General features: G+C 45.2%; 1 protein-coding gene across 1 annotated transcript in view; it reads left to right on the forward strand.

Moving 5' to 3' along the window:
• The window catches only part of GDAP1L1 (ganglioside induced differentiation associated protein 1 like 1), a 33,291-nt gene extending 23,722 nt beyond the window's left edge, over positions 1-9,569 (forward strand). Inside the window, exons 5-6 of the mRNA XM_084645802.1 lie at positions 741-855; positions 8,011-9,569. Of these exons, the coding sequence (XP_084501928.1) occupies positions 741-855; positions 8,011-8,354 (459 nt within the window). The 3' untranslated portion in view covers positions 8,355-9,569. The remainder of the gene's footprint in view (positions 1-740; positions 856-8,010) is intronic.
• The last annotated feature ends 8,394 nt before the right edge of the window (positions 9,570-17,963 follow it).

Here is a 17,963-nt window from a genome sequence, read left to right on the forward strand (position 1 = left end):
GGTCCCTGATACTACTGAGAGCCCGGGGAAGCATTTGGGTCCATTCTAAAGTGCTGAATATTTCCTCCCAAGTCACCCTCATGTTGTGTCTGTACCACTTGGGGACCAGACTCCCAAGTGAGCTGAAACCACTAGTAGAGCCTTTCTTTCCCCCCACCCCTCTCAGGGGCTGGGCTCCCTATGGGGCATCCTGAATTTTACTGCAACTGAGATGCCAGCTGGGGCTTGTGTGGTCTCCAGGAAGCAGCTCCGTTATGTGAGCCCAAAGGGTGCCTCTCTCTGGCTGATCCAGTCGGATCTGTGCCGAGCTGCTCTTACCAGGGAGTTGCTTCCACTGGCCAAAGTGGCAAGAGCTCAGCTGTGCTCATCTCACCTAGGAGTCCTCCACCCCTTGCTGAGCCGTGAGCAGCTGTGCTGGTCTCGGCTGGAAGCCACCTTGGGCTAGGAGTTGCTTTCTCTTAGCCAAAGCTAGTAGGAACTGTGCTGAGCTGGGCTAAAATGGAAGTCGCCTCCCCATGGTTGAGTAGGTCTCAGCAGGGAGTCACTTTTACATAGGTGAATCTCCTCTCCAGAGTCTGGTGAACTCCTCCTACAGCTGTTGGATAAGTAGAATGACGAAGGGGTTTAGAAGGTGCTGTGTACGTTCTGCATTGCACCCAGTCTAGTGCCAAGAGCACCTGTGCAAGGAACGTATGGTCTTAGGGCCACCCATTCAGGGTAAACCTTTGGCTTTTATTTAGGCCAAGATCCTGGAACACGACAATGTGAGCTATTTGAAGAAAATCCTTGGCGAGCTGGGAATGGTACTAGACCAGATTGAGGCCGAGCTGGAGAAGAGGAAACTCGAGTATCAAGGTAGGCAGCTTTGTGAGGTGTTTTGTAAGGCACTGCTGATGCACTGGCCCAGTACAGAGCAGTAGCTTTGCAGCACCACGACAGTCACACCCTCTCATCCAGTGGTTATTGTGAGGCATTTCCTTCTCTTTACCATAGTCACCCTTATCCCTGGGGTGACACTGTTTTGATGCCTTGGGAGGAACCACTTGGGAAGTAACACCTGTGTGGTGCAGCACACAAGGGGTTACGGGTTCCCTGCTGATCTCAGATGCTCAGGTTACATGGTTCCACACATCCCTCTCTCCCTGTTTTCACTCCCCTCTGCTGGCTGCGTGATGACACGTCATAATGAGCCACCCAAGAAACCAGATGAAAGTTCAGAGGCAGAGGAGTAATTGCACTCAACTGCTATGGTGAAATGTCAGTGGTGTGACTTGTTATTCGCCATTCAGATCGACTGCTCCACCCACCTCCCATCGAATATGCCTACACGGGAAGCCAGGTTGTGGCGAGAGCTGCTTTGACATTACACAGTGACCCCAGAAAACGTCAGAGCTGGGGTGGGGCAGAGGAACTTCCTCTGCTCCCATTGTGGCCAAGTCCATTGCAAAGTAACAATAGTTTGTGTGTGAAGCCCAAGCAAGCTTGTGAGGAACTACAATCAGTAATGCAACTTCAGGGAGGCCAGGAGTATAACTGAAAACCTGGAATGGTACCACTTCTCATGCAGCAGGAGGGGAGCAAGGAATTCTGCTCAGATGCATTGAGTAGGGTTTGGAAATACACAGCTGCGTTAGAAAGAGTTAAATAAACCAGTGCTCATGGGTTACACAGCAGGGCACTCTCTGTAGAGAGAGATTGAGCAGCCTTCGCTGCTCAGGCAGTGGGGTGGATTAAAGACTGGCCTTTTCTGCATAAACATGTCTTTTCTAATAAGTGGCCTTGTCAGTGCATTTTAGCACTGGCCTGTGCAGGCTTTGGTTTATGGCTTTGTAAATCATCGGCGTTTGTTTAATTCAAGAAGCTTCTATTCACTCCCAGTGACTCATTTGTGAAATTCCTTGGGAATGGGGGAGTCATACAAAAGGTCCAAAGTGATAGCATATTATAAGATAATCAGGGCAAGTCAACACCACAAAATTAAGTCGACCTAAGTTACATTGACGTACAGCGACCGCAGTAATTGAATCTCTTTTGCATGTCCACACTGCACTCCTTGAGTCAGCAGTGCATGTCCTCATTGGGAGCGCTTGCGTCGATTTCTCAGTGTGGGGCATTGTGGGGACAGCTTCTGAAAGGCAGCAACAGTCAAGGTAAGCAGCGCAGTGTCTCCACTGACACTCCATCAACCTAACTACATCGATCTAAGCGCTACACCTCTTGCGGAGGTGGAGTTATTACGTCAGCGTAGTGGGCAAGTTTACACTGATGGGAGCTACATTTTAGTGTGGATGATTACAGATCTAGGTCGACTTAAGCTGCCTTACATCGACCTAACTCTGTAGTGTGAACCAGGCTTCAGTGATTATGGATGCAAACTGCAAAAAAAAATGTAGAAAAATATTCCCACTAACTGTGGTTTGTAACCTATCACTTAAATCAGCCTCTGTATCAATGAGTGGAGGGTAGCTAATGTAATGCCAATTTTTAAAAAAGGCTCCAGAGGCTATCCTCACAGTTACAGGCCTGTAAACCTAACTTCAGTACTGGACAAAATGGTTGAACTATAGAACAAAATGATCAGAAAAAGATAAATATGGTATGTCAGGGAAGAGTCAACACAGCCTGTATAAAGGGAAATCATGCTTCACCAATCTATTAGAATTCTTTGAGGGGGTCAACAAGCCTGTGGAAAAGGGTGATCCAATGGATGTAATGTGCTTGGACGTTCAGAAAGCCTTTGACAAGATCCCTCACCAAAGGCTCTGGAGCAAACTAAGCAGTCATGGGATAAGAGGGAAGGTTCTTTCATGTATCAATAACTGGTTAAAAGGAAACAAAAGGTAGGAATAAAAGGTCAGTTTTCACAATGGAGAGAGGTAAATAGTGGGGTCCTCCAAGGATCTATACTGGGACCAGTTCTGTTCAACATATTGGTAAATGATCTGGAAAAGAGGGTGAACAGTGAGGTGGCAAAATTTGCAGACGATACAAATTACTCAGGATAGTCAAGTCCAAAGCTGACTACAAAGAGTTACAAAAGGATCTCACTAAACAGGGTGACTGGGCAGCAGAATGGCAGCTGAAATACAGATACTGGGTTAGATGGACCATTGGTTGACCCAGTGTGGCCGTTCTTCTGTTCTTAATGCATTTGCAATTGTATACCTAATACGCATGCAAAGTTTTTGTAAATGCACATTTATAACCTGGATTTTTGGGTGCACAATTGACCATTTATAAATCTCACTAATTATTTACATATACATATGGACAACTTTTGCATGCAGTCAAGGAAATTGATTGTGCAAATTAGGCCTGCAGTTGCTCACCGGTATTTCTGATCATCTATCACTGAATGTTTAGGGCCAGGGAAAACAGACTGATGGGGTGACATTTCCATTAAGAATAACCCTAAATCTTTGTACTTCTCTAGCGCTTTCCATTTAAAGATCCTAAAGTGCTTCACAAATACCAATTGACTAAGGCTCATACTATCCCTTCACCTGTCAGGTAGATCAGTAGCCTTTTAGACAGGGACCCATGGAGAGATTAAGTGACTTTCCCAGAGTCATACAGCAAGTCAGTGTCAGAGCTGGGGCTAGAACTCAGGCCTCGTGATTGCACATCCCATGCTCTGACCATCAGAAAGTACACGTCACAATTCATATACATCACTGGTCACACTGAAGTTCCTGTGCTTTCCTTCTCTTCCATTTTGTCATTCCTCTCCCCTTGTGTTCTATTATCGACGTAGCAGCCCAGTCTCCGGTGTCTGGGTTTCCGGAGGAGGCTGTGCTGATGCCTGTCATCAAGCATCAGCCTTCCTGAAAAGCAGGGTTATTCCCAAGGACATGACTGGTTCAGCTGTCCCTCAGTAAATGCTTTGTGATGCGCACACAGGCCACAGCAGGAACCACCAGCATCTGCCCAGTCCCAGAGACTTTGGGAATGGGGGTGTTATGGTCCCCCAGCTGTGCTGAAACCGACAGGAGTGTGAATGGAAAACCCAGAGTGTGTTTGTGCTGCTCATGGACGGCAGGTATTTTATGGATACTACATAAAATGCCTGCAGAAGCCTGAAAGATTCAATTAACTCCCAATTACAGAGAGTGAAAGCCTGATGAAAAGAAAGCTATCAATTACCAGACAAGAGCAAAGAAGCCCAACAGGGCTTCCCCCCCCCACCCGCAGGAAGCCTGGCATGTGAACAGAGAAAGATTCCATCTGGAACTGGGCTGCTGTACAACAGACAGGGAAACAGCTTGCCAGGAATATGGGAAGCCCCTGGGGATTGCTGCTCTGAACAGAGTCATCCCAAAGGCCAATGCTGCCAATGAAAGGAACAGATCTTCACTGATACTTAATAAAGGATTCATAGGAATCACCCTTCTCTTAATAACCTTTAATCTTTTGTTTCCTTGTCCTGCCCCCTTCATTCTGTTAGCCACCCTCTTTCATTGTCATGAGTACAATGGAGGCTATAAGCTCTTTGAGTCAGAGACTGTCACTTCTGTGAACACCCAGCACGCTCTCAGACACTATGCAATGAAAGTGGTTCTAAGCAGTGTGACAAGCAGGACTGAGGGGGCTTGAAAATCGTGGGTGGCAGGTTTGGAACAGATCTTGGAACTGGTTCGTCAAGCAACGATTCCTGCAGCCATCTCACTCTCCAGGGCAAGATAACTGGTCCTGAGTGTGATAGGAGTTGTGTCATTCCCAGTCAAAAGCAACATGGAGTCTTAATAGCTATCAAGTTCAGTCCCAGCAAATCCCACAGGTGCGGGGATTATGGAAAGCCATGTAGTCACTGGAGTGAGTCTGTGTCTACACCTGCTAATCATGGCAGATAATACTCTCATTATCAGATACGCTCACGCTTAGTACTAATTATGGTGCCCTCCGATGGGAGATTTCTGGGGCATGAAGCCAAGGGCCACAGCTAAGGTCTCTCAAAGGCACTTTGTTTCCTTCCCACTTAGACAGGGCCGCAAGCTGCACTGCAGCAGCCCTCATCTTCAGTCCAGAGCTCCAGTCACTGAGGCTACAGGGCCTGAAGCGCAGTGCTCCAGCTACCCAGCTGCTTGGAGCCAGAGGGGGCTTATTGGGCTGGGACCTGCCACCCTTTGGCCTGCCTCTCTAACAGAGGGCAGGGATGCATTGTAGAACAAACTGGGCGACGTGTGACTCACATGCTGGGCTACGGCCACCCTGCTTTGCACTAGAGACGGACCCCCATTGTGAAAAACCTCAATCTGAACTTCCGCGCTATCTAGGGGTGTTCAGGTTTGGCCCGTTATAGACATGGGCCTGAGTCCTGGGGTGAGATTGTCTCCCCCATGGCGCCTACCAGTGCTGTAAAACTCCTTCCACCAGTAGGCACCAGTGCTGTCACCTGCTGTGTGTGTCTGGCAGTATTAGGACAGCTGCCAAGCCAATAAAAACCAGGCCTTGCCATTAACATTAGCTCCATTGCTGCAGCCTCTCAAAGCAGGCAGACACCACTTGTTTGCAGCTCCCCGCCTGGGCAGTGCCAAAAATTGTCTGTTTCTGCTCCACTTGCCTAATAACGAGCTTTCCGGAACAGGGACCGTGTCTTCCCTACTCTCTGTAAAGTGCATGGACATTTGCAAGGCTAGAGATTGGGTTAATAATGCAATAACTAACAGCAATAATAAACAACAAATAAGGTTTGATTCAGTGCATGCATGTTTTTACACTACAGCAGAGGGGGCAGCATCTTCATCCCCAGATAGGGGAGCATACGCCAGCGGAGGAGGACTTTCCCTTTCATGGTTGGAACAAGGGGACAGGCTCAGGAAGGGTAAAGAGGGCAGAGATCAGGTTTCCTCAGAAGGGAAATGCTAGGCTTCCCTTTGGTCCACAGGAGTTCTCTCTCTGTCGTTAGTTCCACAGCTCTAATTTATTCGGAGGGTGGAATTGGGCTGAGAGCTGCCCCCATTTAAATGTTTACCACAGAATCAGGACAGTGCAGGAATAATTCAGGACACAGTCCTTGCCTGGAGTGCTGGCAGGGCAGGGAAGAACAAGCTGGGGGGAAGAGGGGTTCATGCCAAAGTAGGTTGGTTTTCTGACAAACAGAGCTGTTTGTTAATGAGCAGATTGGACGTCACCCTATGCCACTGCCCTGCATGAACCCAGAGCTCTAGGAATCCACCACTATCCCCCTGCAGGCCCCCAAACGTGGCCTGTTCGGGGTTGGGTCTGCTCTTCTACTTAGCCTTTCCCTTTCTCCTCTAGCTATCGTCAACCCTCTGGTATCTCCTCAGATTAGTGAGGTGTCCTTCAGAGAAGGACATGAAGGGTTTGTGGTATTTCAGAGATGACTGAGGCAGGTTTTAGGATAACTTACTTATTTACCTAACAACAACAAATGGCTTGCAAGTCAACACAGCACAGATGCTGCTGTAATCTAGCCTGGCTTTATTCTCTTGTCTCCCTCTTCCTAAAAAAGATCATCCCTGCGTCTGTGGGAGAGTCCATAGGAAGTGTGGTCTAGCATCATATCCTGCAGGGTGTGTGACAACTTTTAACCTCATACTAAAGCGTAACCTTTTATAGCAGAGGGTAGCTCCCCACATTACAGGCTAGGCTCACAGGTCTGTCATTGCAGGTCTGTTCATGAGCACTCGCACCCTGCACATCCTGGTTGGATATTGTAGGGTTGCTCTTAAGTGCTCTGCTACACACACTAGTGTATTATTGTAGAGAGGCTTCCTGGCTCTGTACTGCACCCAATGATTTATTATTGGAAAGTTACTCATGTCCCAGCACTCAGAAGCACTAGAGATTTTGCCTGTTTATTGATTTTAGAAAAATGTATGAAGGGCATTTAACTTCCAAACATTTTCTCCCATGGGTCAAACAATAAAGCTTCCTACAGCTACAGAACATAGCAAGGGATTCAGGGGGGTCTAAAATCCTAAAGGGAGAGACAGAAACCCTGCCTAGCCAGCCTGCCACCTCCTTTTCCCTTCTCTCAGCTCTAATCCTTGCTCCACTGTGAGTTTATGTAACCCCACTCTTAAGGGAATCAGCTGCTGTCACTAACAAGACTCACCTGCTACTCTGCCACTGCCCCTGCCGGTTAACATGGTACAGGGATAGAAGGATGTTTGGGGAAGTGTTTTAACCCCCTCCTGGCCAGTGCCGATGCAGGAGTCCCTCCACCCCATCACAGACTCTCTTTGAGACCACTTCTCCTGTGACATTATGGCTTAGGGTAGCCTGTGACTGGGAGCCTTTAACCCTGTGGTATCTGTTCTCATAGCCCCTGTCAGCATTAAATATTGCCTCCCCCTGCAATCTGATTCCCATCACAGAAGTGCTGATAATTCTGGTGTCTTGGAATAGAGTTTCCACCAGAGGTCATGAGGGTGCTTGTTAGTGGCAGCAGGAAGAGCTGGAGGCGCGGGACCAGCAGCTATGCTGAGTCCCACACTCTGTAGGAAATTTATTGGATTCCCAAGTATTTCTAGCATCCCTAATATAGAAAATGGGGAACAGTACTGGCCGAGACACTGGGGCCTCCTTCATTTCTGAAACACTGCACTATGTTCAACCAGCAGCCAAGGACAAAGGTAATTGCTCTCCCTGAGTGCATAGGACAGCTGTTCATTTGGCACTGGGACACTTACTAGGTCCCACTGAAGCCAAAGGGTGTTTTGACGTTAACCTCACTGGAAGCAGGATAAGGAACCATCTATAATGAGCCCACAGAGGAGGTTCACAACTAGTTCTAAATTCAGCAAGTTCTCACAGCCCAGCTTTTTAAAACTCCCCAGGGCCCAATTCAACTCCCTAGGAACTCATTGCAGAAGACCAGTTCCTTCATGAGCTCGAACTCTGCAGCGTTACTTAGAGCCTAATCCAAAGCCTGCTGGAATCAGTGGAAAGACTCCCCATTGCTTTCAGTGGGCTTTGGGCCAGGCCCCAATTTTCTAAACAGCAGCTTGTTCTCATCTTGTCTGTTTTTGTGGCTTAATTCTCCAGGGCAGAAGTGCGAACTCTGGCTCTGCGGATGCGTTTTTACCTTGGCCGACATCCTGCTGGGAGCCACCTTGCACCGCCTCAAGTTTCTAGGACTGTCTAAAAAATACTGGGAAGATGGCAGCAGACCTAACCTACGGTCCTTCTTTGACAGGGTACAAAACCGCTTTGCCTTCAGGAAAGTTTTGGGAGACATACACACCACCCTTCTCTCGGCCGTGGTACCCAATGCCTTCCGGCTTGTCAAACGGAAACCCCCCTCCTTCTTTGGAGCCTCCTTCCTTATGGGATCTTTGGGGGGAATGGGATATTTTGCTTATTGGTATTTAAAGAAAAAATACATCTAATGCTGGCTGTTTGGTGTTTAGTTTGGTGTCTCTGTGCTGTGTGAAATCACGATGAATCTTCAAAGTAACTGTAATGAAATTTAAAACAAGGTATGAATAATTATATTGTTGATGTAACATTCCCTAGTCTAGAAGTAGAAACTTGTACTGCAAGGAAATAAGACACAAAAATAAGTCAACTTATAAATGGCTTTTTTTAGGTTTAAGTATTAAACAGTAGCAACCGGTGAGTGTCATACTCGGGCACTTACTGGGCTTACACACCTGCCATGGAGTGAAACTGCCTCCGGAGCAGGCAAATTCCGGTGGAAGAGAGATGGCAACCCTGGAAAGTTTTCAAAACACCAGGTTACACTATGGGATTTGGATACTCTGTGCTGTACCTTTATGTTTTCAAAATGTACATTGGCTGCATCACACATTTCACAAGTGCAAGTAGAGGGGATGTTCTTCTTCTAGAAATGGTTACACTCTTCTGATCTGGGGTCTTTCCTGGAAGCAGAGAGGACACAGCCAGTTGGGAGGTACAGTAGCCAGTCAAGATCAAGGTGGAGTTGAATGATTTAATTATTCATTTTCTTAATTATTTCCATTAAATCAAATATTTTTAATGAGCTGCTCTTAGAATGTATCCACCTTCTACATCTGCTTTCTTTTTTTTTTAATGTTTAACATGTGTCTGTTATTAAGAGCCACATTTATTTCTCAGTGATATCATTTTGACTTCCAGGCTGAATTCTGTCAGACACAGATTTTTTTTTTTAGCCTCGCAGCTCTTTGCCTTGATTTTCCTTTCCTGGATTTGCAAAGCACCTTTCACCGACGGAGTTCTCGGGACTCTGAAAAATGCAAGCGTTCTCAGAACTTTTCTACACTTGCCTAAAGATGCTTTTGTTTTCTCTTTTGTTGGGGGCTCCTCTCAGTAATTTTCTCCCTGTGTATTTTCTTAGAGACTCTTTGCACAGAATCACGTTTATCACTTTCTTGTGCCTTTTGCATGTTGGAAAGAATAATGGGTGTCACTGCTACTCATGCTTAGAAAACTACGAGATCCGGAATAAACCAGATGGGAGACGTAACTGCTTTACATTTCTAAATGTGTTTAACATCAGTTGACTCTTATTTCAAAGGGGGTCAGTATTTGGAGGGACTGTCAGGTGGTTTGTGCTGTTTCCTTGCACAGTAAGGATTGAAATAAAGCCCAAGTGGAAGCAATATACCCTCCTTTTCAATCAAATCTTTCTAGCGAGATCTGAGCCTGTTAGAATTTCCTCTACCTAGTTTTCAGAGCTCCAAGTGATCACTGGCAAATAGCACGGCATCTCTAGGTTTGGTAGCTAACAATGAGCACTGCACAAGAGCTAGGAATCACATTGTGCCTCGCCTCTGATACGAAGAGGCAAAAGTAGTTTCTTTATGCGTTTGTGAGATGTAGGATTTCACAGCAACATCCATGGTCCCCCACCCTGCGAGTCATGAAATTATGGAAAAATTCACCAGAAATAACATGAGGGACCAATGTGTACATTTTTGGACAAATGTGCAGGCAAAAATGCACAAACTTACTCCATATTTTCACGATCAGTTACACATACAGTAGAGCATGCAGTCAGTTTGAGTGTGCAATCATTTGCACACAGATGAGGTACCCAATTCATGCACACATTTTTCTTAGGACTTAGACCCATATTTTTCAAAATGTGGGTGTGTGCATGTACACATGCCTCCATTGGTACATGCAAAACCCTCAAACCAGTATTTGTATATGCAAACTGGGCAATTGTACATAAGTGTCTATTTACATGACCAAATGGGTGCAATGTTACATGGGTAAATGTATTCCCACAAATATTGTTGGTGTATTTGTGGAAACTTGGTGGTAATTTGGCCCGAAGTTTCCAAAATAGGAGACCACAGAATTTGGTACATTATAAGGGGGGCGTGAGACTGAAGAGTCTCCCAATTTCCTCCCCTTGTTTAAAAGCTTGAAAGGAAAAGACTAATATAGAAATGTAGGGTTGCCACCCTAGAGCGGGCCAATGGTCCTTATAAAGCAGTGGCTCTCAACCTTTCCAGACTACTGTACCCCTTTTAGGAGTCTGATTTGTCTCGCGTAACCCCAAGTTCCACCTCACTTAAAAACTTCTTGCTTACAAAATCAGACATAAAATACAAAAATGTCACAGCACACTGTTGCTGAAAAATTGCTGACTTTCTCATTTTTACCATATAATTATAAAATAAATCAATTGGAATACAAATATCGTACTTACATTTCAGTGTATAGAATATAGAGCAGTATAACAAAGTCATTTTCGGCATGAAATCTTAGTTTGTACTGCCTTCGCTAGTGCTTTTTATGTAGTCTATTGTAAAACTAGGCAAATATCTAGATGAGTTGATGTACCCTCTTGAAGGTGTCTATGTAACCCCAGGGATACGTGAGAACCACTGATCTAGAGCAACGGTCTATATCAGATACCTAGGAGGCAGCTGCAAAGACACTCCCAGGTGATATCCTTGCCCCACTGAAGTCATTGTAGTTTTGCCATGGACTTCAATGGGGCCAGGATTTCACCCTCCGATGAACAATGAAATGCACAAGCCAGATGCAGAATGTAGCCATTGCTGTTGGTGGAGCCACAAGAGCAGAAGTCCCAGGAGTGATGGGAATAACAAGACCCAACTGAATCTGCTTAGAGATGACAGTGAGACCAGAGTTCCTAGGATTCTGGCTTGAGGTCTATGCAGAAGAAAGTCACTAGTGGGATGCTGGGAGGTAGGGCAGATAAGCAGGTGGCTGCTTTTTACCAACAGGAGAGTCAAATGACAGAGCAATTGAGAACTTTAAGTGACAGGGAAAACAGAATGTTCCTGTTGTTCTAGGACATGTTGTTTCAGTAAGAAAGTCCTATGGACACTGGACAGGAGACAAAGGAAAGTGCAGCCCAGTTCAGTTCAACAAATACACGGAAGATGTGTGGTTGTGTTGCTTAATGCACTGCTGGAGGCACCTAAGTACTACGGTGATGATCACAGTGAAAGAATCTATCTGGACTAGAATAGAAGCATACCCGACAGCGAGCACTAGCTGGTAATGCTTACCAGAGGAGTCCTTTTCAGAGATTTTGATGTAGATTAAATAAACAATTCAGAAAAGGTGGAAGAGGCCAACAACCCTGGCATGTTTCCAGGGTCAGTGAGTCTGGTTTCCCTGGTAATTCGCTCAACAATGAAATCAGCTGGAGACTCTGGCTAAAGTAAGTACTCCAGGGAAAGACCATGACAGTAAAAAACAGCAATCAGAAGGACTGTTGTGGAGGTTAGGTGGATAGCAAAGGCACTGCCGAAATGAACTACGGATGAGCATTACCATTCCGACCAACCTATATTAATGCACACACTTCATTACGGTGCAGTCCTGCTATAGTTAGAGGCAGTTACGATCAAATGTAATTCCAGATCTACGAGTTGGCCTTTGTCTGCCAGCCTCTTCTATGCATTCAGGTGACAAGTGGTTCTCTCCCTATCACTGTAACCTTAACGTGGAACCAGGCAACAGCTGCAACAGAACCCTCCTAGACAAGGGTTTCCCCACCTGAGGTGCTCTCGCTAGGCAGAACTGGTGACCCACTGCAGACGTGGCATCCCAGCCCTTAGAGTTAGATGGGGACTTCAGGCACAGCCCTGAACAAGGGGTGGTGCATAAATTGCAACACCCCATGAGTGCTGCTGGGCAACGTGCCTGAGACATCGAGTGAATTCCCACTCTGCTTCTGGGCGTAGCAACTGACAGCTATCCTAGGCAGCAGTAGTTGCTACCCCCACCATGCTGGCTTAGCTACAAAGGCTGGTAAGCTGGGGATGGGGGTTCAGGCCAGGGATCTACCCATTCCCTGCCCCTGCCCATTTACAGCCTCCTGGGAGGGAGTAAGCAGACAAGTAGCCCCACTTACTCCTTTGAACTAAGGCCCCCATAAGTGTGTAAGGAGAATTCTTCTTCCTTTATATGGGGGCATAGTCTGAGCCACAATCTAGCGCTAAGTGTTTTAACTTTCATTTTAAAAGGGCCTCAACCTGGCTTTTGATTTTGCTCCTGCAGTCCCTCCCGCCCCGGATATATTTTCAGCATTTAAAAGTCTAACTACGTGATTTGTGGATGCAATCAAGTTTTTAGACATCTAAGTGCCTTCAAAAAAAAAATTTTGCGCTCCAACACTGAACCTGCAATTATTTGGGGACAGAAAATCAGAGGCCACTTTCAAAACTTTTGGTCTTTTAGGATTGATCAGAGATCTATGTTTTCTGTGGCAACAAGTGAGCTGTGGATACATTGTGTCCTTCGGGTAATCAAGACTTTCACTTTCAGCTGGAGACTCCAGTCAATTTGATCTCTACTCCCAGCTACTGTTCCAGTTTAAATGGCTCCCACTGTTCAGATTTTTAAAAACACAACGGTTTTTAAATCTCTTTTTTTCTGGGGTTTTGTTTGAAAGCTTCAATAATGAAAAATGTAAGTACGTCATTTTATCTAGCAATTGATTTTATCCTGTCACACCTTACTCGTCTCCTTCATTTTTCAAGGCAGAGCGGAAACTCCCCCATCAAAATGGCGCATTCAGGAATAAAACTGATCAGATGATCAGCAGAGCGAGAACACGATACAGAGCCTTCCCTTTCTAGATTGCCAATAGGAGCCCCGCCCAGGTTCGTAGCGTTCAAAGAACATTTGGTGACTGCTCGTGAAATTAGTGGCAGGATCATAGTCTGTTTCTGAACAGACAAGTGTCCACATGACACAATTGTTGGCAGCCTGAACAGCTCGGGTACGGAGTGCAGGGCCATGGAGCTAGAATTATCCTCTCAGATTGCTCATCTAAGGTCAGGCTTGGTCAAGGCCCATAGATGGGGCAGGGTGGGGGAAGCTTGCAGGGGCGCTGCACGTGTTGTGCCTGTTTGAGACTAAATAGATACAGGACTTTGCATCCGGGACATCAGTTAAAAGGAAAAAAAAAAAACATAGCAAATGATAGTGTTTGTGAAACTACTTAACATTAGGCCATGTTTTAAACTTATGCTAAAAGAAACTCTACAGCATTGGTCAACACCATCAAGAGTTAAGTCAAACCACTCCAGGTTGCTCCAAAATCCTGTTTTAGGACACTACAATAATGCACCAAATTTATCAGATATTACTAAAGGCCTTTAGGTATTGATAAGTCACTGAATGAATAATCCAAGGATAAGGAAACTGCTCTGAATATCAGAAATTAAATATCGCAGTTTTGCATCTGCAGGTATTCATAGGATAGAAGAGAATAAAGTTCTGACCCAACACTGAAGTCAATGACAAAAGCTTTCCTTGACTCAGTGAGGCAGAATCAAGCCCCGTAGCCCCATTTCAGCAAACCAGTGCTTTTGTTATCCAACAAGGCACTTAATCACATGCTTAACTTCAAGCACATGTTTAACTCCCATTGACTTTAATGTGCTGTAAACACATGCATAAGCACTTGTGTGAACAGGGTTAGACCTCAGCATGTGCTTAAGGGTTTAGCTGAATTGGGGCCTAAATGACCAAGAACTAGGGAATCCAGACCAATCCATTTCCAGTACTGAATAAAACTAAGGCCAGGGTTTTTAGCTGGTTGAGGCCAAAAATGATGGATCTTTTGTTCAGTCTGAAATAAACAGCCATGAGTGCATTTCACATCCTTTGTTCTTACTTTGGTTTCCTAGCATGTCCACGTGACTTTACTTTTTGCTAGTATATTGTCCTTTATCGTACAGAGACATTTACAAGAGTTTCCCATCCTTCACTATGAAGAATTACACATTATGAACACAGTCTGTCGGTTTTTTAAAATGACTTGTATATTGGAAATATTATAATCTTGTTTTAAGAAAATAAAATAGATGGGTAATTGGTTCATCACAGATTTATTTTTGTAGATTTCTTTACCACTTATTGCACTTAGCAAGAATATCAGGGAACTCAATCTGTAGCAACCAGGGAAAGTGGAAGTGAATGGAAGCCAGAGCCTGGACCTTGTCTGTACACTGAGGTTTAGCATTGTAGGTACATACAGCTTTGGTTGTAGCTCTCAAACACTCTAAAACGGATTGCTTTGCCTTCCATTTCACCTTAACACTGACCAATTCTTGTTTCCTAGACAGCAGCTTCAATATAAACAATAAACTAAACTACTTGTCGGTTCATGTTTTGGCTGAGAATGAAATGCTCCTGCATTTGTCAGAATAGCAGACTCACGGTTTAGTGTATGCGGAGTGGAACTGGGTTCTGGCCCTGGGAGACCTTTGGCAAATCATTTTACTCCTCCGTGCCTCAGTTTACCCATCTGTAGCTTGGGGAGAAGAACCCTCAGCTACCTCACAGGGCTATAGGGACTGTCCAAATAATGTAATTTATTAGGTGGGAAGTGCCACATAGTTTCAAGAAAAACTTGTTCCTTTAGCCCCGTGCCGCACCAAGGGCCAAATCCTCCCTTGAGGTAACCACTGAAATCAATTAGAGGAACATCAGGGATACAATTGGCTCAAAGATTCAGTTCTGTCTTGATAACCCAGGGCCATACACTGGTGTGATCAGCCAACTTGGATAAAGTCATGTGAATAAGGAAAGATGAGTGTAGCTTGATGAATGAAGAGTTAAATCACTTCAGGATTTCAACGCTAGAGAAAAGCGCTAGGTTTACAGGTGAGACTAAGAAAGCTGCCTGCAAATGAGAGATGGGATCATCCTGAGCGCTCTCCAGAGACCCATCGTGCTTCTCAGGACATAAGAACAAAGCTCAACAGTATTTACCCAGGCCCAAGTGACATATATAATGGGAAGTGAGTAAAGACATACTAAAGCTATTTCACATGCAGATACAGCCCATGGACTGTAGCAGCAGCTATAGCCTTGCGTGATTCCTTACATGGGGCTTTTGACAGTGGATCCATGCACAGTAGTTTGTAGATGCACCGGCTACATGCCCACTCTTCCCCTGGCCTGCTCACACGCGCCGGTTCCTTGGCATGATTCTGCACCCCTTCTTATCTGCCAGGGTCAGGTGTACTTGGTCCTGCCTCCCCACAAGGGACTGGCCTAAATGATCCTTTGTGGGCCCTTTCAGCCCTACATTTCTATGATTCCATGCCAGACTCAAAAAAGCCTGATGCCCAAAATATATCTAGTTTAAAAGGTGGGCCTGTCGTGAGCTGCTAGTGCCACTTGGCATCACAGACACTAGAGAGAAAAGTCCGTTCACCGCCCAGCCATCTGATCTATATCCTGCTGCCCCGGTCCTTTAACTAGCGCAGGATTATTTCCTGCGGTTTATTCTCCAGTCCTTTACACACCATAGGGGACAGCCAGCTGTGGTCTTTATCATGAACCTCTTCTTCTGTCCTGCTTTTTATTAAAGATGTTCCTAAGAGTTGTAGGAGATCTTACTGGGACCCATGTCAAGATCTACACAGAGCTTCACAGCATTGTGTCTCTCCTACGACAGGGGATTTCAAACACTGCTTTGAGAAACCAGGGAGCAGAGACTAGCTCACTCCAGAAACAGGTAACATTTTTGAAAGTGTCATCCCAATTCCATGTGTGTAAGTCCCCACCTCTAGGAGAATATATCCCCTAGCCTGTACCACTGGCAGAGTGAAAACACTTGGATTCAAATAAGAGGTCACTATTTTGGAGGCGAGCCGGTGTCTGCAGAGCTGTTCTCTGGTAACTACCGCTTTGCCAATTCTTTCCCTTTCCTCACTGGATAGTAGAAAGAGTCACCAAGACAATAACAGGCAAATTTTTACCTGAATGACAATAGTTATATTTAAACAAGTGATCTCATAGGCATTTTATTGTTCTCAGCAGCTCACCATTAGTGGATTTATCCTCACAATACGCCTGTGTTGCGGGGAAATACTGTCATCCCCAGTTTGATGGGTGACAAACACAAAGCGTGATATTCTGGCCCTAGTGAACGAAGTCAATGGGAATTTTGCCATTGCTTGCAACAGGGCCAGAGCTTCACCCTAACTGACTTGCCTAAAATCAGTTGGGAAATCTGTGACAGAGCCAGGAACTGAAGCCAGATCTGCCGAGGCTCAGGCCAGGGCCTTAAATCTAAGGCCAGCCTTGTCATCTGTTGCAATAAAAGGAAACTGTCACACGTAACTTGTGCTAATATTTCACATGCTTTGAATCGGTTTACAATAACCAGATTTTTGCACTATGTCAAGCTACTAACCTTGACAAAAGTACCAGCAGGGAGTAACCTTGCCCCTAAAACACTTCTGCCCCTCCCCACTTTATACCATTGGAACTACCTATAATCTTAAAAAATGAAATCAATTTGATTAGATAAAAAATAGCATTCCACACTGCTCCACAAACCAAACCAGAAAGAACAGGCTCTGACCACAGGCTGCTGGGAGCCTGGAATGCAGGAGACTTTGAAGAGCCACTGTCTATAAATACAAACTAAACTAAACTAACAAATGTGAAACATGAACAAACAGGTGCTTGTTTCTGTGATCTATAAATAGAGACCATCCCAAAACCTGGAGGCTGCACTTTGAGTATCACTCCAAAGTAACACAGTGCATAATACTATTGCAGGTGAAACAGACCACAAATTTGGGGTCAGAGCATGGGGCCCAAAGGGAAATGAGCTTATTTGACAACAAAAAGACAGCAAGTTTCATGGATTCAGTCTCACCTCTAAGATGAATCTGGTGCAGAGCTCAGTCGAGCCCCACACCAGGAAGACAAGTTTCAAAGCACTGTCCTTTCTATAGTTCCATGGTTTCCCTCTTTAATGATGTAGCTAACCCCAGACACAGCCCACACGTTCTAAGACATGGTCTGCTGAGCCCATCACAGGCACCCTCACATCACCTGCAATTCTCGTAAATGTATCCTCTCTCTTGAAAGGCGGGAATACTTCAGGCGAAGGCTGTACAGACATGTAGCAGCATGAGGTTCAGGTAGGTTTGACTTCAACATGACAAACATTATGGAATAGGGATTAAATCTATAGCTGGTGTAAACAGTCATCGCTCCATTGAATTCCACAGAACTATGACAGTTTACCCCAGCTAAGAATCTGCCCTCTGATCTCTAAAATTCATTACATTGTAGGACATGGTTTGAAACACACCCCCTATACATGCAGAGATGCACCTAGATTGGACATCTAAATAGAGGGTCTTAGAAATAGGGTAGATCAATTAGACTGTTATTCATATTTACCTTCTCTTGTTTAACAGTTCAAGGCTCTTTCCATGCATCAGAGAGGTATACAGTACAATTGGGGTCTCACCTCATATTATGGCTCAATATCCATAGGGTTGCAGTGACCCTTAAACATTACATGTTTTTCTGTATATTTTTGATCCTGGATATTCAATCCTCCGTTCCCCAACTTTAATCTCATTGTATCCTTGTTGTGCATTCAGTTTTAGCTCCAAAACATCCTTCCTGGGTCTAAGCAGCAACTAAATTTCCTGCTGAGCATGTCACCAATGCCCCTCTTTATGCCAGTTACTGCAGCGTACAATGCCCATTCTCCAAGACAACCACAGCGTCAGCCTCACCTA

The sequence above is a fragment of the Lepidochelys olivacea genome (genome assembly GCF_965140295.1).
Source record: "Lepidochelys olivacea isolate rLepOli2 genome assembly, chromosome: 13".
In the NCBI taxonomy this organism is placed as follows: domain Eukaryota; kingdom Metazoa; phylum Chordata; order Testudines; family Cheloniidae; genus Lepidochelys; species Lepidochelys olivacea.